Raw genomic sequence first — 13,557 nt, forward strand, 5'->3', positions numbered from 1 at the left:
AAATGGAACAATAACAGCACACTTTAGCAAAGACTCTCATTTTGTGCAGTGGCTGAGTTTACTTACACTGTTCTCCATTTATGAATGTGATATTGTAATCTGACTCTATTCCCACTTAAATAAAACAAGAAAAAAGTAAGTACATGGCAGAAAACTGACTTAAATTTACATAAGTTTGCCTTTCGAGCACTTTTGCAAACCTATCTTAATCCAACTGAACAAATGAGGGCAGCATCAGAACACTTTAAGGCTTTTTTCTGGTATTTTTTTAATACAAGGACAGAATTTGGTATGACTCAGACATTTTAGACACTGAAAAAACAACAACAAAACAAACATTTAAAGCGAGGTCAGAGGAGACAAAAATAGGTTATAGTACAAAAATATTTTCACATGCTTTGCCCGGTAATCTTTGCACTGTTCCTTAGCAGGAGTTCACCAAAACAATAATGGGTACTACACTACTATAGCAAGCAGCTTTACTGCCAGTTGGACAGCTGAGATAACACAAACACTCAAGGGGTCTCTGTTGGTCATCTGCTGCCCTAAGCAGTGCCATGTTTGTGTGTTCACATGCTCCGGTAGTTCAGTCGTGCACTGATGTCGAAACACACTGCACAGACGTTTATTAAATCACTTTGTCTTTTCAAAAGCTTCCTTTTACGTCCCTTGGCAGTAAAACCCCGTGAAATCCTATAATATGCTGAAATATTCAGGAGTGGACCGCAAGGTGCTGAAAACAAACCACTGACCGCTGGTTATTAGAGTGTAATGACTCCCAGCCCCAGCTGAGGTCACTGTGGCCTGCAGAGTGAGTTCACTTCAGTCATAAATATAGTTCTTTGGGGTTGAAGTGCTGCTACATTTGGGCATATCAGAATCACTGCCACTCTTTCAGCATTAAATGTTAACATGTATTACTGGCCTATGTTCAGAGCACACGTCATGTCATTTTACACTGTTAAGGTGTTTACATTGTAAAGCCAAATATCTACTGAATAGAAGCACTTAAGTGGCTTATCATTAGAAATACAGTAAACTGCAGAGAGTCAGTCTTGCTCCTACTTTCTGTTGAATATGGGTTCAAATATCCAAAAATGTAAGCTTTCTTTGGACTCTTTAACTGAGACAAGGTTAAATGCAGTCAGCTACAGGAAACAACTATGAACACGAAGGAATGCAGGAACATGGAAAGTCCACCATGCATGCAAACAAAAGTGTAAGCAAATCGTGCAACTCCAATAAGACCCGCACTAAAATTGGCCAATAGTCGGGTCACACGATCAACGTAATGGTAGTGTTTGTTCAGTGTCGCTCAGGTGACGTCTGGCTAGCATTGCGCCTCCCAGCCAATTCTACACGTCCTCAGGCAGCCGAGTAGGCTGCCTCATCGGAGTCCGGATCCCTGGTGCTGTCCTCGCTGAGAGGCGAACGGCAGCTCAGGTCCGCGATCCCAGACTCCTGGTCGCTGCCATTGGAGAAGCTGGCGTCAGTTATTTGGTTCGTGCTCTTTGGCAGGAGGATGCTGTCTGGTCCTTTAGGCTGACAGGGGCTGCCGGTGATGAAGCCGCCGGTGTAGTCCTGAGGAGTGTTGGCTAGACCGAGGTTGTTACCAGGAGCCCAAACCGTGGGGCTCTTATCAAAGGCGGCTGCTTTGCAGGAATCACTGCACTCCTGCTCCTGCTCCAGCTGAGAAATCTTCTATTGATAATGTAAGAAATGAAGACAACAGTCATTTTCTATAATCACAAAAACATCCAGGTGGAATTTTCTTTTTTTCCTTTGACTTGTAGTATGAATGCACAGTGATCAGCCACAATATTAAAATCACCTCCCTAATATAGTGCAGCCCCTCTCCCCCATGCTGTCAAAACAGTTGCGACCCATCCAGAGACAGGCTCCAGAACCTTTGGCGTCACATTAGCATAGAATAATATTTATGTCAGAAGTTATAAAAAGGCTCCAAAACTTTTCCTAGAATATCCGATTTGAAAGATTTCTTCAGCTTTAAAGTAATCCTGTGCCAGTTTTCAGTATATCCACTGCTACACAGCAAACGATATCCTTTGATAGTTAATTCGGCAAACTTCATTTTCCAAATTTTAAACAAAAAACTTTTAAAACAGCGCTAATTTTGCTGTAACTCAATTTAACACAGTTGTCTGCTGCAGTGCTCGCAAAGCAGACACGGTCGCACGCGTGATGGCTTCTTTGTGCACAGGTTGTTAAATTTACTCGCAAGGAATTACGTTTTTTTCAGCATGCTGCACATACTGGAGAATTTGGGAAGGTCTGGGGAATTTGCTGAGCTGCATTATCCTGCTGGAAGAGGGAATATAACTGCCATGTTGGGGTGAATGTGACATGCAGCGAAGTTTAGGTCACTGGTTGCCAAAGTAACCAGTGACCTTTGAGCATCACACCACCTCAGCTAGTTTGTCTTCCTCCCACGGGTCACCCTGATGTTATCTCCTTCTCAGGTAAACAAAACATATGTCAGTGTAAAAGAAAAAATGTGATCAAACAAGGCCTCCTTTCATTACTTTGCACATGCATACCACAGTTTGTAGGACCACAGGAATAAACATGGGAATTCTGACTACTCTGCTGCTACATAGCAAGCTCCAAAACATTGTTTTATTATAGCCAGCATCAGGTTTTCAGCAATTTCTGTTACACCTATGGCCTTTTTTAAATGGCTTTAAGCTTGTGGCAGATCAGCATAGCCCTGTCCTACCTGTGTGTGTGAAGAAAGCTGCTCCTCCAGCTGCTGTGTCTCCTCCTGGATGGCCCGTAGATAATCCTCTACGGACTGCCGAGGATGCATCCCATGGTCAAAACGGTTGTACAGCCCTTTCCAAAATCTCCATAAAAAAAGAGAAATGCATCACCAGAATAAAATTTCAATGAATGTCTTTACCTTTCACATAATGATTATCTTCCTGATTACAGTGCACATACCAGGGTTCAAGTGAAGCTGTGTGAGCTGGTGCGGTTGGAGAGAACTTACTTAAAACTGTAGGGGGAAGTTGATGCACGGAGGAGCCCTTGAGTCTGGCTGTGGTTTGGCCTGTACAGGGGGTTGGTGTAGTCTGTACGGTTCGCCCATAGATAACTCCACAAAGAATGAGTCCTCTCATGAACTCTATGTAAAGTCCAAATGGAAGACAGGGAAATAAATATGAGAATAAGGTCAGGGGAAAGACAAAAAGACAATCTTCTCCTAACATGGTGTCTGCAGGTTCAAATCTCACCTCAGCTCTATCCTCTCCCTCTGGTTGTTTCCAATGAAGTTGCCAAACTGGCAGGAGTAGACGTGATTGTGTATAGTGATTAGAAACCTCTCGTTAAACTCAAAGGCACAGGGGAACTGCTCCATCAGCTGCCACAGGCACTCCAGCAACTGATCGATGATGGGAGACACCTCTTTGGGGTCTCCAACCACGTGTTTGCATCTGGAAAAGAGATGCATGGAATGAAATCAGAAGATTTAAACCACATCCAGCAGATGCCATGAAAGTCACGTTTCAGAGGCAGACCTGTGGGAGAACTTGTGTCCAAATGAGACCCAGTCTTTTTCTATGAGAACCTAAATGCAGAAAGAAAAGTGTTAAAACACAAGCAAGATGACTTTGAGTCACGGGAAGAACGACTGAACCTCCACACCCACTTTGTGGGGTAATTTTCCCCCCGACTCCAGGGGGATTTCTCAAAAGTAGGCTTCTTTGTTTTATTTATTTTTCTTGGTGTATTTCACGTTAGCCAGTAAAGATTGCTTTGGACTAAACAAACAAGCAACGTGAGCCTAGTATGACCCCCTTTGATGTAAAGCCAGAATGCATTTGGATATATTAACATGATACCACTGAGCAGTAACCCTGCTCTGTATCTTAAATTAAAAAAGCTCCAGTATGTACCATGAATCCTCTGAGGGTCCTGTAGTAGGGGTCCAGCAGCACACAGGCCACTGAACACACCTGAGAAGTACGGTCCCACCCATCTGAACAGTGAACAAGGACGCTGACCCCCTCCTCTGCAACAGCCTACACACACACACAGAAAGACAAATAAAACGTCCAAAATTAGATGTGGCGATTTTCCACTTGTGCACTATACGTACCTCTGCTTTGCACACAGACGCTATTTTACAGCAGCTGTGAGAAGAAAACCAGCCAGTCATCAGATAAGTTTTAATCACAGGAACCCCGTACCCCATACTGACCTTTTACTAACTTTAGCTGTATTACCTCGAACCTGAGAGACGTGTTATTAAAAAAGTACAATCATGATGTTTTAATTAGACGACCCACACAATTTCTTTAATGACACTCCTTTCTCCCTTGGATAATTTGGAACATTATTAAAAAGCCGCAGCAGCGCAGACAGTATCAGTTTCACTGTGTGTGTCTTTCTGTGTACATTCGTGATGGTATCATAACGTGGTTGTATAGGAGTCTATGGGAAAACGGTCCTCGGCTAGCTGTCTTGTTGACCCCAGTGAACATCTTCCTGTTAAATTTATAGGTTCAGTAATAAGTTTCAGGTAATATTGAATAAGACATAAAGTTAATTTTATTGACACTGATCATTCTATGGATATGCTTGGTGCCAATCACACGCTGTTAGCCAATGAGCACACAGTTTTGCTGTCGGGCCCATCTCTTAGTTAAAACATGCAAAACAAACCCACTCTGCTGAGAACTTCATAACACGAGTTCACTAACCAACAGGGGATGTTGTAGTGCTTTTGTTTGCTATACCAAAGTTTGCATTACAGTGGTCCCTCGCTATAACGCAGTTCACCTTTCACTGATTTTTTTTTTTGTGCAATTTTGGATGCTTTTTTTTTTTTACAGCGCATTGTGTTTTGCGTCCTGATTGACTGTAGACTGCTGTCAATCAATCTCCTCCGTGCTGTGCTTCCTGTACAGTACAGAATGCGTTCAGCTTGTCAAATTTACATAAATCTTTGATTGCTAGCAGTGTGGCTCTGAAGTACTGTGACTAAGTTTTCCTCCCATACAAACACAACAATGTCGATGAAACGTTTGCACCATCAAAGACACCTGTGGTAGCACCCAGAATGCAGAGGAAGATGCTAACCATCGCACAAAATGTGGACTTCTGGACATGCTAAAGGAAGGTAGAAGCTACGGATTATAAGGCGCATTAAGCGAAACAAAACAGTCAGATAAGTCAAACTTTCCTCAACTCATTCTTCTTGCTTCCTCCACTTCTGTACCATTGATTGAATTCTCTCACAGCTGCTCTATTCCCATGTTCTGGACCTGAAAACAGGGTTTGATCTTTGGTTTCATTCTATGATACTGGACTTATTTTTCTACAAAGGTTTGAACTTTGAGAGTGTTTAAACTAGAGAGAAAAGTGTGAAAATGTTCATGCCTGTCTGACAAAAGTGTATAAATTGTGTAGTGAGGGGTTTTACAGCCTTAAAACGTCTATAATAATTGTAAAGAATAAAGTTGGCTACTTTGTGGATTTCCGGTTATTTTTAGAACGTAACTCCCATGATAAAAGAGGGACCGCTGTACATTGTAATGAGATGATAAATATGATAACCACTTCATCTGTCAGTGGTTGTGGCTCATTCATGTAAATCTGGGGGAAAGCATCAGGGGCTTCTCGTATCGTCCCTGCAAAGATGGATGATGTTGGTTTCACACAGACACACAGAAGATACAAAACACAAACAAACCCACACCTAAACCAATATCGAGGGCAACGGTGAGGCAGACAGTGAGGATTAGCCTCCAGACTGACCTTGGCGATGAAGATGCCTGCATCCAAAACAGCTTTGATGTGCTTCAGCCAGCCTGAGCTCTCCAGACCCTCCAGGAAGTCAGACATGGAGGGGGAGCGCAGCTCACACACTGTAACCACAACACAGCTGTCTCACTGTCAGGAAACACGGAGCATACCTGATCGCAGGACTTTATTAAAACCTCACAGAACACTGACAGCAGCAGAGACAAGTTTACAGGGAATCTGTGCACGCTGAGACAACATATGGGTCACCCGAGCATATTTTGTTTTTTTTTAAAGCAGATTCTGTTTATCTTCTCATGTTATTTGTTCCCACTGGCGATGGCTTTGTTCACACCAGCGACAGCCACTTGGGGATGAGCAATATAAAACCACTTCAGTTCACTTATTCAACTGCCATCAATTTGCCCAGACAGTAATGGTTCCCCAGAGGATGAATCCTTTTCATTTTAATGATGCACTAACTTTTCCCTCTAGTGCCAACGGCTGCAGGCTCACTGTGTCGTTTCATTGTAAAATGTATTTAAATTATTTTACAAACATTTTCCATCGTCAGGTTCACTCACAGGCAGTGTGACACGAACTCAATCGAACTCAGCTGATGAGACTACATTACACTAATGGTCATAAATCACCTTTAGATAACTGTAACCCTCAGATTACTCACTGAGGTGTGGACAAAGTGGGTTTTATGTTGATACTACATCAGTTTGCCGACCTGTAAGAGCTGATAACAGAGAAGCAGGTGAACGGGTTCATTTTAGCCTCTAAGGTTTTGTAACACTTCGCACAGTGGACTTGCACTAAGAAGAGATGTTTGAGGCTTTGCTGTCAGGCGGGAGGGGGGTCTTCTTAATCTTATTGAAGTGTGCAACCGGGCATTGAGAGGAAAGGCAGAGGGCAGACGTGAAAGGGCAGGCACTGTCTCCAGCATTTAAAGGACTTCCCTTGTGCTGCTAGTTGGGCAAAGAGTTAACCACAAATGAGAGCAGCTATAACTTTTCAGGGTTGAAATCGCATAATTCTCACGCCCTCTGTCTCTCTTTGGGGGATAATGTCCGGGGTTCTGTCCGCTCCGGGAACCAAAAATAGCTCTGAAATAAAAACCCGATGGATTCAAAGTCTTGTCTAGGAGCAAACCCCTGTACAATACCCAGAAATTCTCCTGTGGGCTCATTTGAGGCCTGGATTCCAGCACAGTTCACTCTGCATGACTGCATATGAAAAAAACCCCACGGGGGACCCGCTCTGCTTTAGTAATGTGACGACGCGGCCAATTTAAACAGACAATGCCAGACGTTTGTGTAAAATATGATGTGGTGAAACATTTTGACAGCTTGACAGCAAATAACAACCAGCTCAAGCGTCATTATAGCTAAATGATAATTACACAGTAATTACCTTCCAGCATTTTCTGCTGGCTGTTCCTCATGACAATGGATGTTCTCGATCCCAACAAATTGGAATTTGATGTTGGAGTAGTTGTCTTCGTTTTCATACCCTTTTCCTGGCAGCTCGGTTTGCGATCGCATTCAGCTAGAAAAAAAAATTCTGTCAGTTTTTTTATCCAGCTGTCATTCAAGATCCCAACAATATGTAATGTCAGAAAGACGCTGGTTTTACAACTTATAGTAGAAATACTTGGACTATAGTAACATAGTGTATCTAAAACTTATTTCCCTCCGCCTATTATACTTAAAAAAAGGAAGAATCAGACTATAGGATCAAGTTGATTAAACTTCTGGGATATTGATCCTGTCAGTGGGTAGCAAGAAGGGTAGTGTTATTCAATGAATTACAACAGGTACACTAGAGGGGCAACAATGGAGAAACCCCTCCCACATCAGGAATGATTTTACAGATGCGAGCCACAGACATTTTCATTCACTATTTTTTCACAATTTATGCATTTAGTTAGATGCACTGCATCTAACATGAGGAGTCCAACTCTTCCACGATGGCACGTCTCGCAGCCAAGTCTGAAGAGCATGGAGGAGATTCCAGAGCTGGACAGGGCCATAGAAGGTCCTTAACCCGACGAGACATCAGATATCACGAGGAAGGCCAGAGGGCCCAACAGAGCCCTCCTTTAGCGGGCTCTGTGCTCACTGTCCAGGCCATGGAGCTCAATTGGCATTTGCCATAGAATACCAGAATTGGTAGATATACCACTCACGATAAGAGGATGCTGCAGGTATTAAAGGTGCTGTGCTGTAGTAGTTTGAATCACATCTATCTAATAGACTTTAATTTGTTAATTTAAATGAAGAGTCCTCCTCACACACTAAGGTCAGTTTTGGAGTTCCACAGGGTTCTGTGCTGAGACCAATTCTGTTTCCATTATACATGCTTCCCTTAGGCAACTTTATTTATCTATGAAGCCAGATAACACACGCTAATTAGTTATCTGAAGGAATGTCTTCAAGACATAAAGACTTTGATGACCTCTAATTTTCTGCTTCTTTATTTAACCCTGGAGAACCCATGGGGTCAAATTTGACCCCATAGGTTCTCCAGGGTTAAGATAAAACTGAGGTTATTGTACTCGGCCCTAAAAATCTTAGAAATATGGTATTAACCAGATGCTTACTCTGAATGGCATCACCTTGGCCTCCAGTAACAATATGAGGAACCTTGGGAGTTGTTTTTCACCACGATATGTCGCTCAAAATGCATATTAAACAAATAGAGGGCAAATGGAGAGACAATAATAGATCGAGACAAATGTAGGACTGATCCTGTAGATGCAATGTGCAGGTGAGGCTGTGCTTTTGTACATATAATCACGGTCACATTTTAAAATCCTCTGTGTTGGCATAAAGAATAAAGAGTCAATGAAAATATATTTCTTGGGGTAATAACAGATGAGAGACTTAATCGGAGAGCACACGTAAGATATTTTCATTCTAAGTATCAAGAAGCATTGCAATACTAAACAAGGCAAAGCAGGCATTAGACTGTACATCTCCCCATATTACCGTACCGTTCGCTGGTTTCCCTTTACTTAAGCTGTTGTGCAGAAGTCTGGAATCAGAGAATTATACAAACTCACTATTCTTACAGTTTGAAATACTGAAATTTGCCGATCTAATGGAATTCCAAATAGCACAATAGCACAACATGCAAACTCCACACAGGAAGAGCCCGGCCAGGTGGTGGAATCAAATTCAGGACCTTCTTTTTGTGAGGCAACAGTGCTAATCACTGCGCCACTGTGCTGCCCATGGTTCAAAAAGAGTTATAGAGACGTGATCTTCATAAGATATAAAGAAAGGGAAAATGATGAATTTCAGTGGATGTCTCTATTTAGGGAGTTGTTATTTCATGCTCATTGGATTGAATTAACTCTTCAAAACTGGAGGCACTGGCTTTGCTGTGTAGAGGCAAAGTTATGGTGATCTATAAGCAAAGCAAACTACTGAGTTCAAACTCTATCAGAGGCCAAATTACATAAAACGCATATGTTGCAGAAACATTGCCATCAATACTGATCATATAACACCTAGCAGAGATCTGGGATGTTTTCAAAGCGTTTGCTGTGAGATCTTCAGCCGGCAGCGCACAGTCTGGAAAAATAAATCCCACCTGAATATACAGTTAATGCTTTAAACACTTGCAGGCCTTTCCTTTAGATACAAAGGGCTCACCTTAGGCCTGGTATCCACCACATACATGAAGTCAGTGCAGGGATTGGACCTCAAGATGGCCTCAAGCATCTGTTCATCCTCCAGGCAGCGAGCGCTGAAACCTGACAGGGGCTGGCTGCTGCGGCAGATGGCAGCCTGCGAGGAAGCAAGAGGAGCTAGGCTTCATACGGCGACTCATCCTCATCAGTTCACAACATTCAGTGTACGCGCACAATAACCAATCTAATATATGAGAATTAGGACGAGTTGAAATTCACAGTACTTTTCCTTCCCCTGCATGTTCAATTTAAATTATTCAACCACACAGTTTCTCATATCTCCACATTTAATAGCAACATGGGAAATAGCCAGAGATCACTGTGTGGCTCTCCCCTTGGGCACATGAACTAAAGTGGAGCTTTTTGTATGCGCTGAACTCCACAAGCAGGACCTTGAACCCTGGGAAGCTGACCTCACACACATAAAGCACTCCTAAACGTCGAATTATGGATTAATAAGATAAATTATGAGCACTTTGGCTTTTTCTTGTGTCAGATATACGACTTTCACCAATATGAAGCCAAGATCAGGGAGACAGTAATGATTCATGTTGTTATTTAATGACCAAATGGACGTCTGTCTTGCTTTCTTTTTTACAGCCTTGTAACACCCGGCCGTGTTGAAGAAGAGGAACAGTATTAAGACCATATCAGACACGGGATACATAACATTCCTGCTGAATCATCAGTCAAGTGATTCATAAATTGGTCACTTTTATTCAAATGTTTGTCAAAGCTTCATTCAGACATGAAGCTGATAGTCTACGTACTGTACTGTGTAAAACTGTGAGTTTTATTAGCTTTTGAAACAGATGAAACAACTAATAAAATTTAAACTCAGCTCATCTACTGTCAGTTGATCTGGTGTCAGTTTCAGGGACATTTTAATATAAGTAATGGATCTTAGTAAAATAGGAAAGACTTCTATAAACAGCTGGAAGCAACATAATAATTTCGGGTCCTTGCCATTCTTTGTCCAACCTGCCACAGACTCTGCTTTCATCGCGATACGAAAAAGCAGAGCCTCAATAATATTTCAGTCTGTGCTAGATCTGAAATTGTAGATCAAAGCCAACGAGCAGATGAAGGAGTTGAAGGAGAATCGCGCATCTCTTTATTGCTTTTTAGGGCATGTGTTAAAACAAGCACGCCTTTTAGTGACCCGAGCAGGATGCAGAGGTGACACACCCAGATGTAGTCAACTATTGGCCCAACATACATTCACATGTTGAAAGTGTCATTATTACCAGCTCTAAAATGGTAAGTTTGTCTCAGGTTTTATAGAAAGGTTCCCAGGATGGGATACGTTCATAAACCTGACATGATCAGACGTCGTCAGATTAACATAAACAAGCTTTGAAAACACTCCTTATCTTCTGTGATTAGCACGTCAATCCCAGCATATCTCACCTAATCCTTCAGCAGCCTGTCATATCTTACCCCTGCTAAAAAACATTTATTAAGAATGTATTTATTAAGAAGGCAAAATACATTATCAACCATCTTGACCACATTTTGTCAGGAAGTTGCTCTCAGGTCGCCACTATTGCTTTTTTGGGATTAATTAAGATATCTGAAACTGAATACATGACTTCAGACAAATACAGAATCTGGTGCTGTTTCTCTACCGGCCAATCATCATGAAGATGCTGCTTTCACGTGGAAATGGGAAAAGATTTCCTGACAGCAGTGACTCATGTTTGCTTTGGGGTGTGAGACTTTCAAAGCCTTTTTTTCTTTCCGGTTTCCCCTTTTCTCTCTCTCTCTTTTGGTGAAACATGAACTTTTGCATCTTAAGAACAGACCAACTTTTCTCACTTTTGTGGCTAAAACGGTCCAAGTGAAGCATTCAAAACTTATTTTATATACCTGTAAATAATCTCTTACCTCAGCTCCTGCAAAATGTTTTCGTTGTGCAGGACTGGAGATATTAGCTCTGTTAGCATCACTTCATATCCCTTGTACTACTATGGGGCAGATTGGAAGTGTATGGAAAATAAAAAGAGAAATACTCTGTAATAAACTTACATGATTGTCTTTGCAGTAGTATGACAGGGCAGGAAATCTGCCCCTGCTTCTGAATTTGGAGCTCCCCACTATGACCGGTGGTGTGGCACTCTCAGGTACAAACAGGTCAGCAGGGTAAGTGTCACTCACCTTTAGAAAAAAAGACCAAATAAACATTTAGGCATAGCTGTCCATATTAGGATGAATGTGCATCTAAGGCCAGCTCACTGACCTTGTAGTGTTGGTTAACCGGGGAGAGTTTCCACAAAGAGCTTGGGAGTCCCATTCTGCTGTAATCAGCCTTGAGGTCCAAGAAGTCCCATTCCTGTCGTCTCTCCTTCTCATCAACATTTGCTTATAGGAGAAGCAGTACAGCTCGTCATAACTCCTGAAAGACAAAACAGGGAATCGACAGCTAAAGGCTGATGAGCACAACCTTCAACTTGGTTTCAGTTCAGTCCAAAAGGCCAAAAGTGTTGCAAAAGCAGAGGAGATGAAATAATAATTAATGATTGGATTTATATAGCGCTTTCGTCAAGCTACCCCAATAGTGCTTTACAATGCCACTATTCATTCACTACTCGCATCTCCCACTGGTGGAGCAAGCTATGGTTGTAGCCACCAGCTGCCCTGGCGGCAGACTGACAGAAACGAGGCTGCCTATATCGCACCATCGGCCCCTCTGGCCAACACCGGGTAAAGTGTCTTGCCCAAGGACACAACGACAGGACAGAGATAACCGGGGATCGAACCGGCAACTTTCCGGTTACAGATACGCTTCCAAACCCCCTGAGCCACGGTCGCCCGTGACCAACTAGACCAAATGAACAGATTAGGGAGGCAGGATATTTACAGTGATACAGAAATGCTGGCATAAAGAAAAAAAGGAGATAACTCAAAGAGGAATCCAGTCCAAGCCAGTCCAATTGTCACAGCTCACCTGGCTGGGAGAGCCGCTGCAGGGACAGATTGAATATCGTGGCATCCTGCTCTTTAGAAATGATAAAATGAAGAACCTGGAAGTTCTGCAGTGATAAGCAGAGGGCAATCCTGAAGAAGTTGCAGCCAGTTTGTCCACACTGCCACACCAAACTGTGAAGTACCTGAAGCAAAGGTTAAAAAACAAACAAATTTACTGAAGTGTGCTTTGGAGGATTGCAAATGTTAGTCTTGCAGCCTGCTGGTGACTGCACGCTTAACATTTTTTCCTCTTCAAACAGACTGCTTATCACGGGCTGTGATCCCTACCCATGTTTTCATTGCGCACTCCGGCTCGCTCTCACAAAGATAGTGTGTGTGGCAGTCAGGTACAGGGTGCCCACCCGCTCCTTTCTGTGTGAGATTCTGTCAAGCAGCTTGACATCTCCACCTGGAAGGGGGAGGAGGAAGGACAGCATCAAACAGCCTCATCCTCTGCACATCTCACGCGTTTGACACAGCTGCACATATGTGTGAGATGACAGAGAAACACATCCTCAAAGCAGTGACTTTACTGCCAACGTGGCGAACACAGCAGCACGCGTCCTTTGGATTGAGACAGATGTTTGTCTTATTTATTTGACTTTAGATTTGATCTTAGAGTGCGCATGACGCTTTGCTGCTGGAGCGCCAGTGGCGGTACAGTGCGGAAATGTAGCAAATCACTGCAGCCAGACCCGCGGTTACCTTTGGCAGTCGGATGTGCTCCATCGGCAGCTAAGCTTCCAGCCACGGCTAAACTACCAGCACTAGAACATGTGCACAACAGTGTTATAAAAGGCGTTAAATTGGCTCATAAGGTTGGAGCTGTCCGTCAGTAGCTCTCAGGTTAAGCAGCTCATAATATTGCTATTGCCTGAGCTGACTTCAGCGCATGGTCCTAAAGCCCGCTCAGTGTCGTGCTGTTACCGTCACGGTTGTGAAACATAGACAGTAGATAAAAGATGGAAACAGCTTTGTGTCTGAAAAGTGAACCCCAACACAGACGAGCCCTGAACATCATTCATCTTTAGAGGCCAACAGAGGGCGACAACCTCAGCTGAATGCTGACCTGATGACTTTACAAACTCAGGCGACTGGTTTCAGGTCATACTGAATAGTCT

General features: G+C 42.9%; 1 protein-coding gene across 1 annotated transcript; it reads right to left on the reverse strand.

Moving 5' to 3' along the window:
* Positions 1-1,333: 1,333 nt before the first annotated feature.
* On the reverse strand, positions 1,334-13,356 carry mtmr7a (myotubularin related protein 7a). The gene is given in 17 exon segments (XM_085130560.1): positions 1,334-1,701; positions 2,738-2,864; positions 3,011-3,145; positions 3,255-3,455; positions 3,540-3,589; positions 3,918-4,043; positions 5,782-5,891; positions 7,186-7,219; positions 7,221-7,292; positions 7,294-7,320; positions 9,432-9,566; positions 11,498-11,626; positions 11,709-11,830; positions 11,833-11,861; positions 12,410-12,579; positions 12,725-12,759; positions 12,762-13,356. Coding segments are annotated over 17 exon segments (1,950 nt in total). The 5' UTR covers positions 12,874-13,356; the 3' UTR covers positions 1,334-1,365.
* Positions 13,357-13,557: the final 201 nt, after the last annotated feature.

This window comes from Neolamprologus multifasciatus, chromosome 2 (genome assembly GCF_963576455.1).
Source record: "Neolamprologus multifasciatus chromosome 2, fNeoMul1.2, whole genome shotgun sequence".
Taxonomy (NCBI): domain Eukaryota; kingdom Metazoa; phylum Chordata; class Actinopteri; order Cichliformes; family Cichlidae; genus Neolamprologus; species Neolamprologus multifasciatus.